This window comes from Asterias rubens, chromosome 6 (assembly GCF_902459465.1).
Source record: "Asterias rubens chromosome 6, eAstRub1.3, whole genome shotgun sequence".
Lineage (NCBI taxonomy): Eukaryota > Metazoa > Echinodermata > Asteroidea > Forcipulatida > Asteriidae > Asterias > Asterias rubens.
Window position 1 is genome coordinate 11,644,960 of NC_047067.1, and position 26,966 is coordinate 11,671,925.

The 26,966-nt window shown below is 37.6% G+C and overlaps 1 protein-coding gene across 1 annotated transcript; it reads right to left on the minus strand.

Annotated features, from left to right (window-relative positions):
• Positions 1–926: 926 nt before the first annotated feature.
• Positions 927–26,597, minus strand: LOC117291355 (neurogenic locus notch homolog protein 1-like). Its single transcript, XM_033773004.1, has 25 exons — positions 26,519–26,597; positions 25,758–25,970; positions 24,738–24,854; positions 23,988–24,095; positions 22,799–23,038; positions 21,753–21,983; positions 20,793–21,005; positions 20,223–20,453; positions 18,780–18,878; positions 18,171–18,260; positions 17,149–17,256; positions 16,667–16,762; positions 16,103–16,195; positions 15,569–15,676; positions 13,303–13,542; positions 11,799–12,047; positions 10,585–10,725; positions 9,831–9,950; positions 8,595–8,645; positions 7,392–7,516; positions 6,727–6,794; positions 6,116–6,288; positions 5,376–5,547; positions 2,085–2,297; positions 927–1,174 (listed from the first exon to the last, which is right to left on the minus strand). Exons 1-25 carry the CDS (start codon positions 26,595–26,597, stop codon positions 1,135–1,137), a joined length of 3,618 nt encoding a protein of 1,205 aa, XP_033628895.1. The 3' UTR covers positions 927–1,134.
• Between the last annotated feature and the right edge of the window lie 369 nt (positions 26,598–26,966).

A 26,966-nucleotide genomic window follows, 5' to 3' on the forward strand; every position in this document is an offset into this window, starting at 1 on the left:
AATCAAAGTTAACAACTTTTAAACGGTTGGGCGGCTGCCAAACAATAAGAGTAACTGGTGATGACAAAGGATGGTCAGTCTGAAGTGATGGATTACTGAACCATAAAAGTGGTAATTGTATTACAGGCATATACATGTAAATGTCATACTATATTTACTGGATTTAAAAGGAAGGTACACGTTTGGTAATTGTCAACGACCAGTCTTCTCACTTGGTGTATCCCATCATATGTGCATAAAATAACAAGCCTGTGAAAATTTTGCCTCAATCGGTCATCGAATTTGCGAGAAAATGATGAAAGAAAAAACACCCTTGTTGGACGAATTTGTGTGCCTTCAAAAAGGAATAAAAGACTTCTAACTAGGAGTCTGTTGTTATTTTAGTTAGAAATTACCTCTTTCTCAAAAACTAAATGACTTCATGTAATGTACCTCGTTCATTTAAACAAAGTGCTCTGGGCTGCCGGTCTACCTCTTTCTTTAAAAAAAATCTGTTACTTAAGAGGTAGCCGTTTCTCACAATGTTTTATTCTATCAACAGCTTTCCATTGCTTGTCACAAGGTCACAATTATTTTTATTAATTGTCAAACAGTGTTATACAAATCATTTAAGAACGGTTCTTTGTTTGTTCCTATTGAAACATAATGTTTAAAGACACTGGACACTGGTAATTGTCAAAGATAAGTCTTCTCACTCGGTGTATCTCAATTATATGCATAAATCAACAAACCTGTGAAAATTTGAGCTCATTTGGTTGTCAAAGTTGCGAGATAATAATGAAAGAAAAAACACCCTTATGACACGAAGTTGTGCGCTTTCAGATGCTTGACTCAAATTCGTGGAAAATTACTTCTTTCACAAAAACTATGTTACTTCAGTGGGAGACGTTTCTCACAATGTTTTATACTATCAACCTCTCCCCATTACTCGTAACCAAGTAAGGTTTTATGCTAATAATTATTTTTAGTAATTACCAATAGTGTCCAGTGCCTTTTGAGGCAATGCTTCCAATCCAAAGAGCAAGGACCAACCTTTCCTTTTTTTTATTTTATTGTTCAGCAACTAGCAAAAATGATTTCCATCCTCACTTTATCAGCTGTCACTGCCATGGTAACCCAAGCCACTCTTCTCAACTATTGCTCCTCCATTTTAAACTCTGCGTTGATGTGACTGCTGGAATTGGAAGGGAAAAAACCCTCTTTTTATTAAGTTAATTGATTTTTGAAAGGGAAGATGCACAATTATTTTTTAAAGGCAAAGGATATTTTGGGTGTATATAGGCCTGTATACAATGAAACTAGCATGCGAAAATTTCATTTTAAAAGGTGGTCGCGTTTTTGAGATATCGCCGGACTGCAGATAATTGTTATGTTCACACACAGGTAGAACAATCCCTAACAGGACTACACAATTTGAGAAGCGTTACTGACAGTAATGTTTCTTAAATTCAAATTTTATGCATAAAAACATATTTTGTCTTTTTGCATAACCACATTACACCAAAGAGATATTCTCAAAATGCTTAATACTATCAAAAGCTGCTTGAAATTCGTCAGTCTTCTTCATTGACTGTATTTAAATCCTGCTTAAAAACTCACCTGTTTTCCTCACGTTTTTGTGATTAATTTGTTGTTCTTTTCTTTTCTTTCTTTTCTTTTTGTTAGTGCGCCATGAGCGTCAGTCATGGCGGATACCGGTGCCTTATAAATTTTCATTATTAGAATTTTCATTATTATTATTATAGGCCTCTTAACAAAACCTTTTACTGACAAAACATATACCTTCCCTTTAACAAAACAGTTAATTAATAACTACCACCCTTTTAAGCAGGTAGGCTGTGTCCAATTGGCGGCTTCGGCTATGGCTGTATCGCCATACCAACATGCAGTAAAGTATAGGATGTCCTTAACATGTCCTCTAAAATCAGAGCCAACACTCCCTCAAAAGAGGTTTACTAATAATGGTTGTACCCGCAAGTTTACTATTATTTATATTTATCTTTCTTAACACCCATGCAATGCTGCAAACATCACTAATGAATAATTCCTTCAAGGACAATCTTAATCCTGAAATTTTTGCTTACTTTTGTTGATGTCGTGTCACCACGCCCTCCGACTTCTTTCGTTTCAGACAATGAGAAGTCAGACCGAGGAACACTATGAGTGAGAAGCCTCCGCCCACGGAGCAACCAACAATGAGGGCGATATTTAAGGTGCTCTCCGTCTTGTCCTTGTCGCCTCCGCTATCAGTGACTAGGATTGGCTCACACTGTGGCCCGCTAGTGTCCGATGGACATCTATTAAAACAGTTATAAGACAAGGTTTTAAAAAATGGCTGTTTAAAACCGCCAAGGTTGTTGCCGTGTGATAAAGCACGGGAACGACCCTGCAAGGTTTTAAACGGCCGTTTAAGAACGAGTCACTACTCTTTCATTCCCATTCTTGGTTAAAGGCGTAATAAAGTAAGAAACTTTGTAAAACTTATCCGTTTCCGACGTGCTTGAGCTCTGTGCGTCCGTGTGTTGCATTTTTATGACCGAGACGACAGTTTCCGGATCCGCTCATGGGCGTATATAGTCTTAGTGCAAGACGTTCTTGTTTTCCTTTCACACACAGCGTGGCAAATGCACCGACAGTGCCTGCATCGCCTGTAACAAGAAACATCTTGCACCAAGACTAGCGCGTAGTATCCGAAAACAACTGGTTATAAACAGCTTGCTGGTCTTTATCAACCGTTTAAACACCCCCACGTGACGCCCTCTCCATCCATAGGAATAGCGAATAGTCTGAGGTATTTATGAAGGGACATTTGTATTATTCAAAATAGTTTTAACACAAAGTTATAGAAACAATCAGAATCTGTTTGTGTTGTAATACTTATTATTGTATTATTGTATACAAATGGTGTGTCTCATAAGTGACAAAAATTGTGGCTGAAATCCAATCGATCAGTGCCTTGCAAAGCAGTGGAGAAAAAAAATGTTAGGTGCTTATTTGTTTTTTTGTGGAATGTTGATACAGGTGTCAGGGTCAACATAGTTTGCTTTGTGAACAATTGTAAATAACAGAATCCCACAAGTCTATGGCGTCGAGTACTGAACGTCCACCGTTTGTCATGTCCGAGCGGTCTTCTAGTGCATACAAAATGTTTCACACCATGGTGTATCTTACTTAAAGGCAGTGGACACTACTGGTTATTACTCAAAATAATTATTAGCATAAAACCTTTCTAGCTGACGAGTAATGGGGGAGAGGTTGATGGTATAAAACATTGTGAGAAACGGCTCCCGCTGAAGTGCCATAGTTTTTGAGATTTTCCACGAATTTTCCTCAGATTTAGAACTTGAGGTCTCGAAATCAACCATCTAAACGCACACAACTTCATGTGACAAGGGTGTTTTCTTCTTTCATTATTATCTCGCAACTTTGATGACCGGTTGAGCTCAAATTTTCACAGGTTAGGTTAATTATATGCATATGTTGAGATACACCAACTGTGAAGGCTAGTCTTTGACAATTACCATTAGTGTCCACTGCCTTTAAGGGACTGACCTGGTAACATTTTTGACATGTCCCTGAAACCGATGCCTTCATGACACACACTCAAGCACTGTCAATACACTACCATACATTTTGTTTTTAAACTCCCCTCTTAAAGACACTGGACACTATTGGTAATTGTCAAAGACAAGTCTTCACAGTTGGTGAATCTCAACATACGCATAAAATAACAAACCTGTGAAAATTAAAGCTCAATCGGTCGTCGAAGTTGCGAGATATTAATGAAAGAAAAAAAAACAGCCTTGTCGCACCATGGTCACACTAAGTTGTGTGCTTTCAGATGCTTCATTTCGAGACCTCAAATTCTAAATCTGAGGTCTCAAAATCAAATTCGTGGAAAATAACTTATGTCACTTCAGAGGGAGCTGTTTCTCACAATGTTTTATACTATTAACCTCTCCCCATTACTCGTTATCAAGGAAGGTTTTATGATAATAATTATTTTGAGTAATTACCAGTAGTGTCCACTGCCTTTATGTATTTATTTCAAAAGATTTGTACTGATACTTTCGTGCCAGAGAAATACAAAAGAATACATTTATAAAAAAAAGAGGTGAAACAAAAACCATTTCAAAGATCGAACCATCAACTCCTCAGTAAGGAGGCAAAAGGTCATTTGAACACCTGTCATTACTGTGTTTGGATAGCAAGCGCATTAAAGTGCGCTCTTTAGAATGGGTTCAAATAAAGTGGGCCATCTGTCACCATAATTTCAATACAAAAAAGTACTTGACAACTTCCTGTAGAGAGTTGCATCATCACTAACTATTTTAGGGCTGGCCCTTGTAGTAGTGTAACCAGAGGTGGGCAGGGTGGGGTCTTTGATTCAGCTTGCGCCCCCCCCCCCCCCCCCCCCTGAATACAAAAAGAAGTCTGGTTTGGCCACTGGGCCCCCTGAGACACTACATGGCAGCAGACTCTTTGGGTTTATCTTTAGTTTGTGTATCATGAATATAGACCTAACCAGTCTATTAACAACGGTTAAGTCACAGTAAGCTATAATTACTGTTTGGCCATTTTATGAGTTACTTGAAAACTACTGATGTAGCAGTTATCTCAATGTAAATTATAAGTCCATATATACATCCTTGCCTCTGAAGAAGGTCCGGTTTGGATCGAAAGCTAAGGCCATCTACCCTATTTATTACATCCATATACATAACTAGGGAATATTTTGGCTTATTGATTCATTGTGTGAGCCAGGCAAACATAGCCAAGAGCCATGCACAATTTTTAGAAAGAAACTTAAATGTCCGTATGTTTCAGTTGTATGCACTTTTTATTTCTTGTCAAATTCGACTTCAGATGGAAATATTTCACAGATTTTTTTTTAAAGGGTTAACTTGATATTCATTTAGTTTTTAGAGCAACGTCACACAAGGCAATTTATAAGCATTTCCACAAAGAAAGGCATTCACGTTTGAATGTTCAAATATTTTTCTTTTGGATAGTCTAGACAATGTTTGAAAAGTTACTCATGTGCTACCAAAATGATCCTCTACTGTTGCATGCACTGGTTGCCTACAACTTGACTGGAAAAGCTGCCTCAGGTGAAAAGGCCTAAGTTAAACAATGATTGTCTGCTTCTTTATCAACCAAATATCATGCCTTTAACAGGCCAGGAATTTCATTTTTGGACATATTGAAAAGGCAATGCCATTTTCATTTTGTAAAGGACACTTCCATTGGAAAATTATCAAATCAATGGGCATTATTTTTAAAAGGGCACCAAGGCCAACACCAGGGGCAACGGAGGCTATGGCCTGCGTGTTATTCCAGCCCTGTTTCATTAGACAGAAAACATCTTGACTAACCTGCACCGGGGTGGATAGGGCGGGTTGTGTATACAGGAGCCCAGATTGCAGTACCCAGTCACACAAAGGGATTCACAGGTGTAATAACAGGTGCCATCGTCTGGTCTCACTTCTTGTAGGCTGTACCCATCCCCACATGTAGGTGGGCTGCTCCCGCACAGATTGGTCACATCTATAGTATATAGATTCATCGAATTGAGATCATTACAGTAATAGACTTATCAGTAAAAAAAAACATTTTTTATTTGATTGCATAAGGCTTTAACTCGTAGAAAAAAAAAGCAGGACAATCTTTGTGGAGCGCAAGGGCCTTTCAATGGTATAACAAGGCAGGAGTGGATTTGATTTTTGAAGACTATTTTATTTATTATAATGATTATGCATTTAGGTACGCTATTCATATTGTAACTATATCACATATCACAGCGTTAACAATAGTATCGGTAATGTGCAATATAGCAAAAAATAATTAAACATTATACAAACAAAACAACAATAATACAATCAATTAGGAAAGAGGTCTGTTAATAATATTCTTACTGACTTTCTGAGGGCAGACAAATTTGTAAAAAAGATTCAAAAACTGTTTCCAAAACTTGACAATAATTCTTGACAAAGGTTCTGTGATCCTAAGGACATAAATAAGCCATTTAACTACTTTGTTTTTGACTGATCAGTTAGTGGCGGACGGGACTCGTTGGGACAAACAAAGTTTAGACAAACAAGTTTTTCAATCTTACCCTTGGGTGGGCTACACCTCTCACAGTCAGGAACTAGTCTGAGAGCACCCAACCTGCCTGCAGACACATCCGCTGCCAAGATTTGCTCATAAAACTCCTGCGCTGACAGAGCTCTCCCACTTTCAGACATCTTGTTGTAGTCATACACCACTGTGTGGGGAATGCTGCCTCCCCTGTTAGAGGAGAGAGTGAACAAAATTTATTAAGTAATTTCAATTTAATGGATATTTTTCTACTAATTTTGATCAGCATTGAGCATTTATTTCCAAAGTGTGCCTTTTATCATGTTGTATTTATTTGTTCCATTTTAAGATTGGATTATTGGTTTTGAACTGGACAAGAACCAGAATATAATTTAGGGCGAATATGAAAGAAAATGTACATCGGCGCAGGGTGGAGTTTGAAAATGCAGGTGCAAGCTGTTTGGTCCATTATTGCACTTATTTAATTGTATGCGCATCATTGTTTATTATGTTGTTTTGTTTCTTTCTGGGGGAGGGGGGACATTTCTTCATCTTTTTATTTTATTTTCGGGACCTTTTCTTATTTTTATATTTTTATGATGATATGAAATAATACTGAATTGACAATTTATAAGCTTATGTACTTACCCCATATCAGACTGATCAGCATCAATTCTTGAAAGCGACGATGAAAATGACTCATAGTTTTTCCAAATCTGCATAATCATATATTAAAAAATATATCACAGAAAAGAAATAATAAGCAATGGTTGAATAAAGTGACAATACTTTGGCAGAAAGGGCAACAAAAAGGTAATACTAAAAATAAACAAACAGATACATGGATGAATTTACACACACAATCAGCCAACCACATAATCAGACAAATATTTTTTGTAAAACTACATAAAACTACAAACATACAAAATGCATATGCGCATACATACGATATTATTTTATGATTTGTTTACCCTAGAAGAATGTGTGATAAGCATAGACTGCTGTTCAAAGCCCTCTGTTGAAGGAATATAAAAGTGAAAAAGTGCATGTGGTATAAACTCAAATAGTACCGTATTAGATCTACAAAGACTCCAACACAGAGAATTCCTAAGATGGGGGCTGCACCATGCCAAATACCCTGTGCAACTCAATAACCAGGGGCTTGATTTGACTAATTAGCAAGATGTCACTCAAATCTCACCTGTTTACAAAAACTTACTGTACTGCAACCATGAGCAATGACCCTTGGAATATAGCGCCACTTATAAATGTAGCTATTGATTGCGATTGATACAAAGAATTATTTCACTCACATTCATCTTGAATGTATTGAGAAGCATTTGACAGCTAGCCGTCATCTGATTCACACTCCAGTCACATCCATACAGAGATTCCTCTGCTATGGCAATGTCAATCGCAAACTTCTTCTCCAGTGGCGCTTCAAATAATAAAAAGCCCAATAAATAAAAATAGTGACCAAAATATACCAAAATTGATATTATGATTCCAGCTCACAAGGATTCTCCCATCCACCACACACCAGACACTCTTGGTTTTGATGCGGCTGCTCCAAACGTTTGGAACAATCTACATTATCAAATACGTCATGCTATTTCACCTACTGAATTCAAAACATCGCTTAAAGACAGTGGACACTATTGGTAATTGTCAAAGACCAGTCTTCTCACTTGGTGTATCTCAACCATAAAATAACAAACCTGTGAAAATTTGAGCTCGATTGGTCGTCGGAGTTGCAAGATAACTATGAAAGAAAAACACACCCTTGTCACACAAAGTTGTGTGCTTTCAGATGCTTGATTTTGAGACCTCAAATTCTAAACTTGAGGTCTTGAAATCAAATTACTTATTTCTCGAAAACAACGTCACTTCAGAGGGAGCCGTTTTCGCAATGGTTTTTCCTTGAACCTCTCCCCATTACTCGTCACCAAGAAAGGTTTTATGCTGATAATTATTTTGAGTAGTTACCATTAGTGTCCACTGCCTTTAAAACTCACCTTTTCCATACTTATTGTGCTTACTAGGCTATTTATTTCATTCTCATTCCTTTGCAGTGTAAATGGTTGGTTGCTTTTATATAATTGTTGTCAATACAATACAATGTGGTATCTTTTCTGTGTAAAAGTGCTATATGATACTATTATTTCCATTATTATATTTAGGCATGTTCATATTCATGAAGTCCTGTGGGAGGGGGCAACTTATACTAACAGTTATAGAGTTCTGGGCACGATTTCACAAAGCAATAAAATCCATCGTAAGACAAATTTCAGTATCACCATAGTGATTTGCATTGTGACATCACACTTTACTAAGCAACTACGACTGATTTGCAGTTGCGACCAATTTTAGCTCTTTGTGAAATCGACCCCTGGTCCTGGTGAGCCCTGTAAGGTAGGGGGTTGATACAGGTAACAGTCAATCATTTCTTTCGATCGAGCATTTTTGTTGTGATAATAAAAGGACGTGTTAAACAAGTTTAAAGATAAAAGACTTACGCTGGTTTCCGGTCGGATTGGGTATGTCAGGATGCATAGTGTGAGGGTACTCTGTGAAAGATCAAGCAGAACTTGTGAAAGATAACTTTGTTATTCAAGTTTTTCCACCCAGACATAGTTTCAAATGCAAAATGTGAAGAAAAAAAAGAGAGAAAAAACAAAGCTTTTTGGTTGTCGTTGACTCATACATTCTAGCTTTGAGATGTGGAACAAAGAGCAATTCTAGCTGGTTTGATTGTCTTGTCTTGTCTTTACTGCCCAAACCGCAGCCACTGGGCTATAACCGTGCAGACCCTCATGCATGCATGCTCCCTACTCAAGTTTTATATTAACAAGGAGGGACTTAAAATTATTAGAGTCAGGGGCTGATTTAACTTGCGGCGGGAGTGAATTCCAGATTGGTATAGTTCTTGGATACAAGGAGGAGTAACGGTAGCAGTCTTTGTTTGATGAGATGGTGTTATAATTTAGGGTCTGATTTTGACGAGTTGTGGGTCTGTTCCGTTGGTTGCAGTGAAGATTACTAATGTTGGATGGAGTTATGGAGTGAGATTCTTTGTAAAGTGTAGTAAGTCTAGCTATGGTGCGGCGTCTTTGGAGTGTATCCCATTTGAGGTCCTGTAGCATTTCCGTTACACTACTGGTCTTGCGATAATTGCTTTTGACAAATCTGGCTGCTCTTCGTTGAACTCTTCGTTGATTCCCCAAACTGCATCTCTTTTGAACTCTTTGCCAGATGCATATTTCCCTCCATCCAACAATCTAGATTGCTTTAAGAAAAATATCAGTTCCTATATTATAGTTTCCTACCTTCAGCTCCACTAGTACTTATTCACTTTCAATGCCTTCTTCATGTAAGCCCTTCTCAAGAGTGGCTTTAGCCAGGGCCAAATTTCATAGAGCTGCTTAAGCACAAAACTTTGCTTAAGCAAAAGAATTCATGCTTAGTAAAATCAGATTACCGGCCAAGACTCCACTCAATTGTTATGCTAAGTAAACAACAGCTAAATACCAGTCACAAGCACTGTATATAGCATGAAATTTTTGCCAGTAACATGTATAAAATAAGAAAGCTACTTTCGTGCTTAAGCATTTGTTTTGCTTCAGCAGCTCTATGAAATTGACCCCCGGTTTGGGGTGAACTTGTATAAATTAAAAAAAGAAAAATAATGTACTTTGTTTGTATTTGTAAATGTTACTTGTGTCTTTAACAGACAAACTAATGATCTTTAGTACCTCTGCATGTGACAGTATCCCAGAACAATCCTTCATGACATGTACACCGAAAGCTTCCGTCGGTGTTTGTACAAGTCGCTCGATCATCACATCGTTGCATATCTGCACACTCGTCAATATCTGAAGAAAAAAAAAAGACACTTTCTATTTGTTAAAGGTACTGGGGTCGATTTCACAAAGAGTTAGGACTAGTCCTAACTTAGGACTAGTCCTGAGAGATATCAAAAATGTACAGCTAGTCCTAAAGTAGGACTAGTAACTCTTCCTAACTCGAGATAAGACTAGTCCTAACTCTTTGTGAAATCCACCCCTGGACACCTTTGGTAATCATTTGTTTGAGCCAGGAAAGCCATTAAAAAAACTGATATAGGAGACTTTTGAGCTCAAATATCAGGTTTATTTGAGGCATCTTGTTCTTAAGTGTATTGACCCAATTCACCTGACGCCATCATCAGAATAATCTTGGACGCGCCATACTGGTGGGCAATTTCACCGTGCGTTATTCAGTGAAGTGCACATTTTAGGTGACGCGGCGTGCAGTGGTGTTTACACGTAAACCTATTGACCACCAAAATGGTGAGCGTGGCACAGTCAGCGCGTGTGACGTGCGTGCAAAGGGTCATTAGATAGTATTATAAAGCCATTAAATTGTTAAAAATCGAAATTTGGGGAAGGGTGAGTCAAAAAACAAAACCAAAAACCACAATTTTTCGTTTAACATTAACTATTCTGAATAGCCAATTAGGTTGCCTACCTTCACAAGAGCCATTGACACTGGTATAACCAGCTGGACAGAAACAAACATAGTCATCCTCATCATCGTTGTAACTGCACTGCCCGGCTTTATTCTCATCAGCAGAACACTTCCAACAACTTTTTGGAAACTCATGGGAGTCTGGGGAATAAACAACATAAAGCAGAGCTTTACACACATCGGTGTATACATGTAGGTAACAACTTTTTTTATAAATATGTCTTTTTTTATAAATATGTCTTTAACCAGTTGCAAATTTAACATGTATTAAAGGCACTGGACCCTTTGGTAATTGCCAAAGACCAGTATTCTCACTTGGTGTATCCCAACATATGCATAAAACAACAAATCTGTAAAAATTGGGACTCAATTGGTCAAGAAAAAATATTGGGGAAAAAAAAAACCCCAAAACACCTTCGTTGCACTTTGTGTGATTTAGTACTTAAAAAAGCTTTAGGCCTGAAGTATTTTATTAATTGAGTGACAAACTACCTCGTTCTCGAAAACTTTGTTACTACAGAGGGAGCCATTCCTCACGATGTTTTGTACAATCAACAGCTCTCTTGGTACCAGGAAAGTTTTTATGCCAGCAATTGATTTGAGTAATTACCAAATGCCCATTGCATTTCAACTGCTGTTGAAAATATAGTATCTAAACTGCCTTTAGCTTCCAGGCAATTTTGGTGGTCTAATGGCAAGACATATGCACTAGAATGACAAAGGTCATGGATTCGAATCCCACCCAAGTAATATGCCTGTAGGATTTTTTTAACTTTGCATGGTGGAAATACGATATAGACAGGTTTGCGGTAACACCGTAATGACTATCTCTAATGAGTATGCTCTGATCGCCTTCTGGAGAAAGCTCCAGTTGGTTTCAACTTGACGTTTTGATCAGTATAATCTGATCGTCTTCTGGAGAACCAGAAGATGATCAGAGCATACTGATCGAATTGTCGAGTTGAACCACCCTAACTCATTAGAGATAGTCATTACATGGCGTTACCGCAAACCTTTCTATATGATATGCCTGTGATGTTTTTACAGTACTCTGGGAAAGTAATGAGTATATACTCAGAGTGCTTTACACAAAGTGGTGTATGGATGAATCTCTTCAGCCAAGACTTTTCACAAATTAACATCCTCTATATCAAGTTCTTCAAAGAAAACCCTCCAAACATGAAAACAAAATTGAAGGGAAAAACCCCACTTACCTCGTAGATTAACCTCCACAGTGAACTGGCACCACCCCATATTCATGGCATCATCGAATGCAGAGCATACCACCGTCGTCTCCCCAAGATCAAACGCACTGCCACTCGGCGGTATACAGCTTACAGAGACGCTTCCTGAAATGTCGTCAGTCGCTGGGATGGTTTTCCAGGCTACTTTGGAGGTCTGGAGCCATCGCTGGTGGTTGACGGATATGGGGCTTGGGCAGGATAAGACTGGCTCTGTGTAATCTTTTGCAGAAAAGAACAAGATAACAGTAATTAAAAACCTGCTTGAACGAAAATGTCAAGTCGTGAACTTTACTGAATTCCACTTAAAATGTTTTCGATGAATAAGGAAATCGAGTCATATGATTATATATAGGTTTCAATTGTGTAAAAAAAACAATCATTTTGTAGGCCCTTGTCCAGAGCTTTTCTGCGAGATTTGCAAAAAGCCCCGTTACGTAATCACTCTCAAAACGTCATAAGTAGATAAAGCCGCTTTGTTGCAGCGTGGATGTATAACAAAGCAACTCCCACAAATGACGTCAGCGGCATTGTCCTTTGACGCCCGCTCTCAACGGCAGAAGTGTTTTTAGTTTTCCAAAAACCTTTAGGTAGGGGCCTGATTTTTTTAATCGATAATTACGAAAAGTTCAGAAGTGTACACATATCAAAATTACATTAAAATGGTGAACAAGTGCATTATAAACAAGTAAAAATACCATTTCTGGTGAAAACATTCCGCTCAGGTAGCTGTTTAAAGAAGGTGTATTTGAAATCAAACTTTTTCTGACAACCAGTACAAGTGATGTTAGTGGTGAGAAAAGTTCAATGGATGGATATGGGGCTTGGGCAGGATAAGACTGGCCCAGCGCTTCGGAGCGCCAAGGCAGCTCGGGGCTGTATACTCCCTAATGGGAGCTGAGAAAGATTAAAGGGATGTTTATTGGCCCAATGACCAGGGGAATAATGTAAAAGCGCATTGATACGGTTTATTGTGAAATGCGCTATATAAGAATTGGTTATTATTATTATTATTATTATTCTAAAAATTAAAGGCAATAAAAACTGTGGGCTAGAAGTCTACAGCATCTTTCGAAAGTGAAAAGCATTTTGAGAAACATTTCACTGCGATGTTGATTATGTGAACAAATATCAGTTTGTTTGTCCCAAAACTTGAATTTGAGAAGCGTTTAATATTGTAAGAACATGTACATTGCTCAGATTGTATGTTTGTATTATGGATTATTTTCCTGTGTGAACATAATTTAGTCCAGATGTTCTGCGAAAAAACACGACCACCTTTTGAATAGAATTTTTCACATATTAGGTTTATTTTATACAATACATTTATATGAAATTAGAATAACCAAACAGTTTCAAAACACAAAGGTTTACTTTACCTTTAACAAAGCAGTAAACTATTATAAAGCTCTTCCATTGAGCGAATTGTCTGGCATTTATCAAGTTTGACATATTTCTCAATTTAATAGTGTCTTACCTACTAAGACATTAAAGGTACAAGATGAAGTTAGCCCGCTGGAGGCAACTGTCGCTGTACACATCACCTCAGTGGTACCTTCATGAAACTCGCTGCCACTTGATGGGGTACAAACGACTGCTGCAGGAGTGCCAGTGCCGTCATTAATGACAGGATTCAGCCAAGAGACAGACACCACTTCACTCCCTCGTTCTAATGACTTTATGATGTCTGTTGGACACTGACTTGCAAAGGATGATACTAGAATATCGCAGGGTGGTAAAAGAGTATTAAAAAAAAAGAGTTGGTAAAAAAAAATTTTATCACAATATTCATAGTGCTTTTTACATTGTAAACTACCAGAATTTCTCTTTTACCAAGTTTGCATTTTAAAATGCTCATAGATCTTTCATAGTTTTATTTAGTTTTCATGTTGGTATACTGTAAGCCATGTTTATTAATGTCCATAATGTCCTTTGATATTTTCTGTTTCATAAATTGTAGCATCAGGAGATTTACTGTGATATTGATTTAGTTAACTTTTTTTTTAAACCGTAGGGGTGCTACTTTTTTTGTGTATGTTTATGTTTTCTTAATATCACTCTTATTTTTGTATTTTGCATTTTTTCTGTGAAATTAATAAATGAAATAAAAAATGAAATGAAAGGGTAAACATTTCCAAAAGTCATTATTAATACTGCATTGAATAAAACCTTTCACCAAACAACTTCACGAATCCAAATTATTTGTGAAATAAATAAAAGCATAACCAAGCCTTCTAAATATAAATATTACACCAAAATTACAAGCATAGTGTATGTCAAGGTCATTTAAGAATCGAATAAATAAACCATGCAAGGAACTGCTGATAGCTTTCGTATTACAAAAGAAGCAACTTCTTTCATTCTTATTCTTAAGTCAATGTAGTGCATATCGTCAATGTTTTCAGCATTTTGGCAAATCAGGGTTTCTACACATTTGAATGCTAGTGACATCAACATTTTCCCCAAGTTTCACCAAACTCCCAGTGCACTTTCTATCATTTTCAGGAACAGCCACACTTATATTTGGCAAGATTTACATTGTAAAACAAAGCTTGGCACATGGCCAAAAAAGACCACTTTTTTGTATTCAAGAAGAGGTAATTTGTGTGGCCAAGAATTTTGTTTTTGTTTTCACAAACAGCAATTGTCGTTTTAGCATTGGTGGTTTGTACACAACGCGCTGCACACAGACCTCCTTTGAGTAGATTTCAAGAAGGAAACCTTTTTGTATACTCATTAATTCAATGTACTGTGATTCAAATAACAACATTATTTGCATGGTTTAGGATCTTTACCTTCATCCTTGGAAAATTGTCGATGTTTAAACGGTAAACAGTGTTCGAAACAAAAAAAGTTCAACTTCAAACAAGGTTTTCTCCAAACTATGACAAATTGGCTGCAGGGGGAAAATTGTCTCCTCCTTAAAACACCACTGGTAAAAGGAAACTATATGCAAATTAGAAAGTTTATCAAATAGTCCATGCATATTCAATTCAATTCAATTCATCAACATTTATTTCCACCAAGGATAATCACTTTAGAAAAAACAATAACAATTGAAACAATAAAACTAACACGTGGAGGCATTACACAGGAAGGCGAAGCTTATAAACAGAATGCCTTAAACACAAACAAAAAATATACTAAAGTATTGAACAAGGAAGACAAAATTCAAAATACAAAACAAAACAATGAAACAAAAACAGACAGACAAACGGAGTGGACATAAACTGTAGTAGACATCAGACGAACATTCGCAACAATATTAACCTAGTGATTCAACGACAAGGTTAACATTCTACCTCTAAAAGTGAATGATAAGCTTGGGCGATATCACGATATTATTGAATATCGCGATATTAATTTTGAAACGATTTTGATATCGGATGGATTTGGTTTTAATCAAAATATCGCGATATATCGCGATAATCGCGATAATCGCGATATATCGCAATAGCGATTAAATATCGCGATGTATTTGCTAGCTGAAACATCTTGCACCCCATAGGTTTGGAGTAAAACCAGAAGAATAGGTCATTAGAACACCTCTCTTAAGCTATGACTGTCTCTTCTACAACTTTCACTTGGAGTTTGAAGACTGATGATGTCAAATTTCATTAATCGCGATTATATCGAATATCGCGATATATTGTCGGCGATATATCGTGACTAAAATAAATCGATATCGCCCAAGCTTAGTGAATGAACTCTCAGATACTGATTATGATTCTTCTTGTACTAACCTGGCTGACTACAATTAGCTCCAGTCCAACCATCTTTGCAGATACAGCTACAAGAGTTAGGGTCAAATACTTCATCATTCAGACACATGGTGGAGTTGGAGTCACATTCTATAGTACACATGAGAGGTATCATAACAAAATAATACAGGCACTGGGCACTATTGGTTAAAACTCAATAATAATAGCATAAAACCTTCATTGGTAACAAGCAATGGGGAGTTATATATAGAAAAGTTTGCGGTAACACCAATGGGGAGTTGTTGATAGTATAAAACATTGTGAGAAAAAGGCTCTCTCTGAAGTAACATAGTTTTTGAGAAAGAGGTAAATTCTCACTCAAATATTAAAAGACTTTAAATAGTATATCATCACACCATGAGGGGAGCATCAAACCCTCATCCTGTTTTTCAACAGGATGAGGGGTGCTATTTTTTGAATTATGAGACCTGTGCAAAGGATCATTTTATTTCATACTCTTTCACAGCTAAATTTGATACATGACATCGTTGGATAGCAAGAAAACGTTCTCAGTACCTTGACAGAGTGGGGGTTGATAGAACCCAGGACAATGGCATTCACACGTTTCCATATTTTGATCCCAGCCATCATGTTGACACGGCTTGCACACTGAAAACAAGTAAATAACACAGTTTTAAAAAGTTCTGATTGAATGCAGGGGTCATAGGCCCGAATCCCCCTACAATGAGTTTTTTCTCGCAGAACTGGATGCCACCGAGTATACAGTGACTTATCACACATCATTCTAGGAGTAAAACCAAAATGATAAGTTCTGATTAAGTAAACAGCCCAATGTCATACATCAGTGACTTGTAGAACTGACATGAACAATATTTTAAATATGATAGAAGAATTATTAGACAGGAAATAAGTTTAGGGGATTTTCAGAAAAGCAAAGTTAATGACTAATACTAGCCAAGAACCCCATGGAAAAAGACAATAAGGAATTAAATTTCAATTGTGGGATACAACCAGAGAGTTAGTCCAGACACTAGGGCAATTCGATAGAGACTGAAAACCAGATCCAGGTAGTACCCCCAGTGGGATTCGAACTGGAGACCTAGAGGTGCAAGAACTTACTTTCACACATGGGTCCTTCATAGACACTGTTACAAGAACAGCCATCGCCGTCACACAAACAACCAGCAGAGGAGATTGCACACCTTGCACCATGCTCTGGTTGGGGAAAAAACAGTTTTAAAATGATCAATTTTATTAACAAGTTTTTCTTAAGAGTAACTATAAATATAAATATGAATAGTAAACTTGCGGTACAACCATGAGTAAAATCTCTTTTGAAGGAGAGGTGGCTCTGAAAAGAGCCGGTTTGGTATTGATGTTTCAAACAGTATACTCTGATCGTCTTCAAGTGTTTCTTGACAAGTTCTGTACCTAAAAATAAAAGAACCATCTGGATGTCAAGTCAGTCACTAAAATGAGGACACCAAAAACATAACAGCAAGATGGTTCAGATGGATCAGAACTGGCACATTACTCCAGGGGTAATTTCTTTTATTTTCATCCCCCTTCTGTTTAACATTAGGGATGTATCTCTGACTCACTTAAAGTACAGTGTTTGCCTGTCCAACCATCTTGACATGCACAGCTGCAAGTATCGGCAACAAAGGTACCGCCATTCAAGCAGTGGTCAGCAGTTGCCTCATAACAATCTGCAAAAAAAAAACCACATTAACGTTCAATAATTGAAACTTATGTTAAAAGGATAATGGCAAGGGAATGAGGAGTTTATGTAATCTACATCACCCAGACTATGGTCTTGTAAAAAAAAAATAATTATAATTAAAGTACAATTTGATACATTTACAAATCTTAAATGTCTCGGATGTACAGAAACAAGGCTCCACTCCTCTTCAGATTTGACCCGGCTTTTCATTCCTAGATCTTAAAACCATTATACACTTTCGGTACAGAAAAAAAAAAGGTCACAGATTTACAAATAATTTACAGGGTTTACAGAAGGTAATGGTGAAAGACTTCTCTTGAAATATTGTTCCATGAAATGCTTTACTTTTTGAGAAAACATTAAAACAATATCAATTCTCGATAGCGAGAATTACGGATTCTTTTTTGAAACACATGTCATGGCACGACAAAATGTGCGGAAACAAGAGTGGGTTTTCCCATTGTTTTCTCCCGACTCCGATGACCGATTGAGCCAAAATTTTCACAGGTTTGTTATTTTATATATAAGTTGTGATACACCAAGTGTGGGACTTGGACAATACTGTTTACCGAAAGTGTATAATGGCTTTAAGAAAAGCTGCAAACAAGTCTAAGAGAAGCTGCCGCATCGATCAGTGTTCAAACGTCTCCACAAGACACTTCTGTTCCCATCCTTGACCACTGTGTTTCGCTCATTAATACAAGTTGTTATAATTGGGCCTGTTGATACTGTGTTTTGGTTCCGCTAAGGTTATAAACCAGATTGGTCTATCAAGACATTTCAAAATTTCATTTGTTTTGGCCTTTGATTCTTCGGAGATAAGGGACCATCCTACACTGACCCCTGCCCTGCTTTTTATCCCCTGTTCCCCTATTTCCTCATTAATCTCTCTTGTCTTACCTGAGCAGACCACACCATCATGCAATGCAGGACATTCACACTCGCATCCTTCGTTTTGATTACTTCCCCCGTTTTGACAAGTCCGGCAATCTGTGGACAGAATTTATTTGTTCCTTTCGATTAAAAACACAAAACATGGCCTGTAGTAACACAAGGAAATACTAAAAACTACAAACATTGAGTATAGCAAAGGAAATCAAAAACAAAACCCGTGCAAGCCAGAAATGAGAAATAACCTACAAAAAAAAAACTAGCAAAAGTTAAAGTTATCACAAAGGAGAAGGAAAAACAAGATACACTACTCTCTTGAGTAGTGTTGGTTCTGAGAAAAACTGGTGGTTGAAAATCCAATATTTCTATCAGTCTACTTTGGTCGTTTTCAGGAGGAGAACTCTGTTGCTGGCTGCTGCTTATAGGTACTGCCTTGGAGATTAACTGGTAGTTGAGCTTGGCCTGGCGGTGAGCAACGGCAGGAACCTGTATAAATAATCCTTAATAATAATAATAGGAGCAGGATAAGCTGGGCTTGGCTTGATGAAGCATGTAGGCTTGAGCTAGAACTGACACCTAAACCAAAACCCACTGAGAATGGATAGGAAGATGACTCACCTTGGCATAATGGACCCAGATAGCCATACACACATGTGCATCTCCTCAGTCCACTGCAGAGACAGTTATCACCATCCCCTGGGCAGTCACTCCCTGACACTAAACAATGGGATGAGAGAAAAATCAAATGGTCATCATTGGAACCCAAGACCCCCAGACTCCCCAGGTCCAGACCAAAACTAGATCACTGTAATCATTAGATCCAGCTTATGGCTTACAGTGGAATTACGTCACTCTTTACGTCACTCATTACGTAAACAGGATTAGGGCCCCAACATTATAACTCCTGGTCACTTGGCCATTTAATTAATTCCTTAAAGGCAGTGGACACTATTGGTAATTGTCAAAGACTAGCCTTCACAGTTGGTGTATCTCAACATAAGCACAAAATCACAAAGCTGTGAAAATTTGAGGTCGATCGGTCATCGAACTTGCGAGATAATAATGAAAGAAAAAAACACCCCTGTCACACGAAGTTCTGTGCGTTTAGATGGTTGATTTCGTGACCCTCAAGTTCTAAACTTGAGGTCTCGAAATCAAAACTGAGGAAAAATACTTCTTTCTCGAAAACTATGGCACTTCAGAGGGAGCCGTTTCTCAGAATGTTTTATACCATCAACCTCTCCCCATTACTCGTCACCAAGAAAGGTTTTATGCCAATAATTATTTTGAGTAATTAAAAATAGTGTCCACTGCCTTTAAATCATCTCAGCTCCCTGGGAAGTATGCAGCCTGTGCAACAAAATGCCCTACTAAGCTAAATCAATTCCACAAGAACCAACTCTACTACCCTCACAGTTGCCCATTATACCCCTGGGTGGAGAAAAGCAAATATGTGACCCGCTACGTGAAAATGAGTCAGATGTCGCCCAATGCATTATTAAGTTATGGACAGTTTAATGTGGGGGGAAAAAAAACCCCAAAAAACAACAACATTTGTGTTTCTTTTTCTTTTTAAGATCTTTATTTGCATGGTTAACCTTGAGAACACTTACCTTTGGGCTATAAAGCTATGAATACAACAATTATGTGATCATACTTATGTCTAATTTGTATCCTTTCGCGTGAAATGGTTGTTTAAAACATCACTTTACTTGAAATTTGTTTTTCAGAAAAAATTATGTATTGGCTAATTTCAAACAGGAGTAACTCAGCAACGCGACACCCCAAAGCTTAGACATTTACCAAATTACTGCTGCTGGTGTGTTCTTTCCAGCCATGCATACTCAATTCTTGAAATTGTCAACATCTGACTCATTTTCACGTAGCGGGTCACATATGCTAAAGTGTCTTGCTCAGAGACACAATTAGTGTCACGACCAGAATTCAAACCCACACTCTGCTGAACAGAAATACCAGAGCTTGAGTATGATGCTCTTGTCCGCTCAGCCGCAGTACCCTAAAAAAAAACATTAAATCAAATGCAGAGCAAATAATACTTACTTCTGTAAACGGGAAACCCACAGCTTGAGACTTTATTCCCGGCAAGATCTTGAGTGGTACAAGTCACCTCTGTCCTTCGATTGAGAAACTCAGAACCTTCTTCAGGGTAGCAAGACATTTCTGGTGATGAGTCCTTGTTATCGTCTGTCCACATTGGTCGGTACGTTACAACTGGATCAAGAGAATAGACTATCCCAAAGGGACAGTTATGCAGAACTGGAGCTTGGAAGTCTGTAAGATTCAGGAGAAGTTTATGTATAATTGTTAACTTAAATTTTGAAATTGAATACATATCATTCTTTATTGTTAATGATTGCTTGATGTTACAAAGCACTCAAATTCAGATGGGTTGTCGATATTGAAAGTTGACACAGCAATTTAATTTGTATTGTGATATCATGTTTTTGCTTGGTACAAAATGAAAATCAATTTTAGGTTTTGTTGCGAAATCTGCTGCTGAGATCTCGTGCTGAGAAAAAGAAAAAAAAAACTCAAATCAAGACAAAGTCTTGACCTGAAAATTGTGTAAATTCAAATTGTTCAAAATGAAAAAAAAAGGCTATAACGAACCTAACTGACAACTGGTTCCTTTGAACCCGTCTGTGCAGTTACAGCCTGCACCATCACATATACAGCCTGGTCCTGGATTACCAGACGACACACAACTACTGGCATCTTTGGCTGAACAATCCAGTCCGCTATAGCCCACCATACAGGTGCAGTTAGCATCCAAATCATCACAGCTACACTCAGGTATAATGGAGCTGCAGGATATACCATCGGCTGGGAATGGAAGAATGAAAAATGGATATGAGTGCCATGCCACATGACAGGGATTGAATTTGGAAGAAAAAAACATACTCTGGGATTGTAGCTCAAAATTCTGTTTGAACAAGTAACAAGACCTTGGAATCAAAATGAACAAAACAATTATGAGTCCTAACAACATGCTCTTTAACCAACTGTGACATCTGTGAAAAAGTTTGATCACATCTGTCTTTTTCAGGCCTGTGAGTGGGTCATTAAAAACAAAAAGCGGAAAACCGTTGTCCAGATTTTGGGCCATCGGGAAACTCGTCCCAATTTTGGGCCAGCACTACGAACCATAAAAGGCTTTAAGACAAACGTGCTGTCTGATGATCTATTTCAGAAGTAAAAAAGAAAAAGATAAAAACGGAACAGGAAAAAAGCGGAGCCTGCAAGAAAAACGCGCAATAGGAAAATGAAAAAAAGCGGAAATCCGCTTTAAATAAAGCGGAGATTTCACAGGCCTGCTTTTTATCAATAGAATGAAAGGCATTTTTAAGACTCAACATTTGAACATTTGTTTCTTTTCAAGATATTAAACAGTGAGGAATGTGTATCTTTAATCAATTGAAAACCACAAGACAACTGGACTTGTCTTGTCATAAGTCTACTGGCCCAACACTGAAACCACTGGGCTGTAAAATTTGAGCCCTGCACGGGACAAATATCTTCATTTCGGATGCGAAGATTGCCTTTCACACTAATGTGTGAGGACTGACTTACCGAGAAAGACTTGAAAAGTACAGTTCCTCTCAGCCATATTTCCTGCAGCATCTTTTGTAGAGCAAACTACATCAGTGACGGGGTCTGTGAACGTGAATCCAGGCCCAGGGTCACAGGTGACGTCCAGGCTTGGGTGACTGTTATCAACTCCCAAGTCTAATGGCCAATCCAGAGTGGCATTGGTAGTGTAGATGTTGCCTGGACAGCCAGGGATCAACGGAGGTTCCAGATCTGGAAGATTTATCATATTATTATGAATTTCTGGTATTATTGAAACCAAGGAATGAAGCTTCCAAACCTAGAAGATCCCACCCCAATCAAACCACGCTCATTGAGATCCTCCCACATTTGGCCCACGAGTGGCCACACTCTTGGCGACTCATTTCCATCGTAGTAGAATCGGCGTCTATGTGTGAATGGGGTATTAATTCTGCTTCAAAGATCAATTTGCTTAGTAGTAATTGACGATATAAAATGTCTAGTGCTCCAGCATTGGTGAGACTGTTAAATAATAAACTATCCCCCTAACTAATGATGGATTTATAGTATCATTTAAGTATCTATAACCGTAAAGTCAATATTCTCTTAAATTGGTAAACTTGCGGTTTGAAGGTTGGGTCAATTATAGTACATGTAGGCCAACAGTATTTCCTCTAATTTTTTTGCGTCAGTATTATTTACAAGTGTTTTCCTTTTACTGTTGTAAATATTGCCACAGTTATGAGGTCCAATTTCAAAGCCAATCTTTGCTTGCCTAGTTTTTGTCTTATTAATCACCAGCTACATTTTTACAAGGCTTTTTGAGCAGTCTATAGTATCTTGTATTTTTGGTTATAGGCCTAGTCGCTTTTCAGGTTTACTGTTTGAATCAGTTAGTTTTTTTTTTTTTACTTATTGCAGTTTGTAACAATGTAAACATGCCAATTTAAGTCTGTTTAACTACTGTCGTGTAACTTTTTAGATGTTAATAATAAACCTAGTTGAATTAGAAATTTTTAATTGAAAATTGATATTGAATTGGCTGTAGAAAATCAAGTCATGCTTACCAATGGTGACTTTGAATGAACACTCCCCTTGATTGCCAGCCGCGTCCCTTGCTGTACAGACTACATCAATGATGGTTGTGTTTTGTGCGAAGTTCCGTTCAAACAGTGACCCAGATGGGGGGTCGCATTGAATGACTGGCGACCCGTCATTATCAGTAGCGTTATTGTGCCAGGTTACCACTGAAGACTCCTCGTTAGTGTAAACATCTTCAGGGCAAGTGATGCCAGGCTTTTGGAAATCTGATAATTACAATGGGTAAAACCCCAAACATTATATAACACATGACAAAATGGTGCCATGTCCTTCCACAATGCAACTGGTCCATAGAAAAACATCCGGCCTGTTTTTTTCATTAAAAAATATATATATATTGAGAAAGGAAAGTACAATTTTTCTTCAAACAAATTTTTAAATACGCCAGATGAAGAGTCAACCTTTCAAATCATAACTCTTGGAAAAGTTTCCGTATGGCGCCACCACTTTTTCATTCGAAATAAAATAATATAGTATCTAATTTACCTGATTGATATATCCCTTTTTGTAAAAATGAGTGAAAAAGTGGTGGCGCCATACGGAAAGTTATCCTAACTCTTTTTGATGCAGTGGAGAGCCCTGAAATTTTCAACTGAAACCCCCATCACATCTTTTAAAATATTGGCAGCAGTTATTGAAGACAAATTAAAACCTTTGCTTTTTACCATACGAATTGTTTTAATCCTATGTTAATGTGGATGTAGGCAACAGAAATGTGAACATTTCATTTTAAAAGGTAGTTGCGTTTTTCAGATAACACCGATAAATCCAGAGCCAATAATGTCCATGCAGGAAAAATAATCCCTATTATTATTAATGAGACCATAGGGCCAACACAATCTGAGAACGTTACATGCATGGTTATATTGAATCAAGCTATGAACTAATGCGGTGGGAATGCAAAAACACAACAACTTGCAATATAGGTTAGGAAAAACGGACCTGCCGCGTCTATGTATTGTACCACGAGTGTGAAATAACCGTTCCAATTGACAACAGTTGTCTACAACAACCATGGAGGAAGAAAATCAACTTAGAAGCGGTGTACATTTCTGGCACACTCGGGTGATATTTCACGCACAGTTAACAAAAGAAGAGACATGAAAATGATTGACGTTCATTCGAAGTTCACAGAAAAGCCTGAATTTTACAAACCTAGCTGACAGAATTCTCCTTTGAATCCACTAAGACAGTCGCAACTGCTGCCGCTGCATTGACAGGATGCTGGGTCGTCAGCCACGCCACACTGTACTGCGTCTTCATCTGTGATGGGAGTGAGAATTACGTCTTGGGGTGTCAGCCGATATGACGTCATTGTGTTATGGTTTACCGTCTACCTCCATGTGTTTTACAAAGTTTTATTTTTCAGATGTGACGTTTGAAACGCCCGAAATTTGCTCAATCATTTTAGTAAAATTCGACTTTGGTATCTCTGTAGTGAGTTGTGTAAAATAAAATTCCCAGACAACATAGCCACAAGGTATGACAATATTTTTCCCGCGAAAAAGTAAGCCTACGGAACGCGTCACACGGTGAAGGCTTTGCACAGTTTATCCCGATCTCCATTATTATAATTGATACAAATTTTAATAGCTTTTGTTTTTATGTTATATGCGATATTCAGCAGGCCTATCACAATATTAAACCATAATTAAACTGAGTTTGCAGGACAGTATCGGTAAGAAAAATGACAGCGATGGCCAATCGATCTCAAACTTCTACAGAACTGTCAATGTATGCCCTATAGATGGTGGGTTACATAAAGTGCTTTACACTACCAGCAACTGTTTTGTTAGCAAACACCAATTCTGTAGTAATGTTCCTTGTAAGAATATAAAATGCACTTTGCTTTGGTAGAATAATTGATACATTTTGTTAAATATTGTTATATATTTTATTGCTTACATTGGCAATTTAATCCGCTGAAGCCGTCCTGACAGTAACAAGGGTCGAAGAAATCCCGATACTCCAAGCAAACACACCGAGGTGAGTCATTCCTTCCAACACAATCTACACCATCGGCTGGTTGGACAATAAGAATGGAAGGAGAAACATAATTCCTTTTTTTCTGAATTCATAACAAATATCATTGTGAGATTTTAAAATGTACGCCGCCCCCCCCCCCCCCGAAAAAGTGATGGTTTCCAGGGAATTGTTTGTTGAGGTGGTTGCAGGGATGATATTGTTATCAGTCTTTTGGCTGAATTCAGTCTTTTTATGTCAGCCTGGAAAAAATCAGACAATATTTTTTCCACAAATACAGAAATCCTGCTCATTTGGTCTACTTCTCTAGTGCTTTGGATACTGTTTCTAAAAGCTCCTTGGAATCTATAACCCCAGGGGTTACCAAACGGTAGAAATGCCAACATTTCAACACACCTTTGAATTTGTATCCAAGTTTCAGACTTCTTCGTTAGTAATGACTCTCAACCCAGTGGTTGGTCTATGTTATACTTTTAAAGGAGCTCCATGGGCCAAAGGCCAGGGGCAACGAAGACCATGTCCTCCGTGTAATTCCAGGACTGAAATCACGAAGGGGTTGACGCAATAAAGTCATCGTCAGGAGAACAAACTCTACCTGGCAAGTAGATCACATGGTGTTTCCGCAAACCAAATATGTTTATATTGTGCATTGTATCGTACCAGAACTGCATTTTCGTCTTACTTCTTTGTTTGATGCACGTTTCCAAATGTTCCAAATGTGTTTTAATTCGCAGACTGGGCATTCAGATTAAAGGAAATCAAATAATGGCTTTATTGGCTTTCTCGAAAAGTAGATACGTTTTATTGGTACATTTCTTTATTTAAACTCACAGTTGATGGACAAGTGAAGTTAAACTGATGATTAAAGATTGCCATTTCAAACTAAAGGGGTATCGAAATACTGGGGGTATCAGAATATAGAGCAGTCACCGTTACACTAACCCATAAAAACACTAAAGGTGCATGTAGCGGTATCCCCTGCCGAGTCTTCAGCAATACAGATGACTTCAGTCTGATATTCCTTGTAGAGTGTCTTGAGAGATGGATGGTTACACTCAACTATCAACGCCAGTCCAGCATCATCCTCTGCTGCAGGCATCGTCCACTCGGCATAGCCATCTTTCGAGTACACATTACCAGGGCAGTTCTTGATTACTGAAAACGAATTTTAGAAACAAAAACAATTTAAATTTTTTTTACAGAAATCATGTTTTGTTCATTCTTGAGACTCAAGAAATGCATTAAATGTTTATAAACGCACACAAATATAAGAAATTTGCTTACCAGCGTTCATGTGAAAAGAGCTTGATATAAATATTTGTATACCAATGCAAATCACATCTCATGGTTAAAAGTTTGATTTTAATTTACAGTTTACACCTCAAATGTGTGTACTTTCAGCAGATGCCTATAGTATAACATTATCTCTTTCACAAAAATTGAGTTACTTCAGACGGAGCAGTTTCTCGCGTTGTTTTATACTATCAACAGCTCTCCATTGCTCATTACCAATTAATTTTTTGTGCTAACAATGTTTTATTCTGAGTAATTAACCAATAAGGTCCGGTGCTTTTTAAAAAATAACATTAGTGAAATTGTCTAATTGAAGTGACAATTTTGGAACTTCCGTAGACCATTCTGCTTCACACATTATTTATGACAACCTTTAACAAGTAAATGTTGCAAAATATTGAAACACCTACCTAATGAGTCGACGACTTGACACGAAACAACCACAACAATCAGAAGTACTTGGAACGAAGAACCACAATTGGCATCCATGTTTGGTGTTTTAGTCTCATAAAAAGCGAGGCAAACTGACCACACAAATCAGAACAAACTACAAACTAAAGGTTGTGGAATAAAAATACAGGAATATGGAAAGGCCATGCCAAAAATAAATTCAGTTTTAAGTGCACGGTCAACAATGTTTTTTCTCTCTCTCAAAGTTTTCAGATGTTTTTCTTCTCTATAAAAACTGTAATCAACAAACACCCTCTACATCCACATTACCAATAACACAAAGTTGTTTTGAAGTGTATTTTCTTAAGTATTTAAATGACGAGCATCTTTTCAGAGTTTTGCGAAATACAAAGTCATCAAAACTCAATTTCTTTCAGTCCAGATATTTTCCCCCAACACAGGAAATAA

What these genes read in the sequence shown, in the direction of transcription:
- LOC117291355 (XM_033773004.1), bottom strand. Translation starts at nt 26,597, where the DNA reads ATGGATGCCAATTGTGGTTCTTCGTTCCAAGTACTTCTGATTGTTGTG. An exon ending in AGGAGAATTCTGTCAGCTAG is followed by an intron (nt 23,039 to 23,987) that starts GTTTGTAAAATT and finishes TGTAATTATCAG; the next exon opens with ATTTCCAAAAGCCTGGCATC. An exon ending in TGATGGTGTGGTCTGCTCAG is followed by an intron (nt 17,257 to 18,170) that starts GTAAGACAAGAG and finishes TTTTTTTTGCAG; the next exon opens with ATTGTTATGAGGCAACTGCT.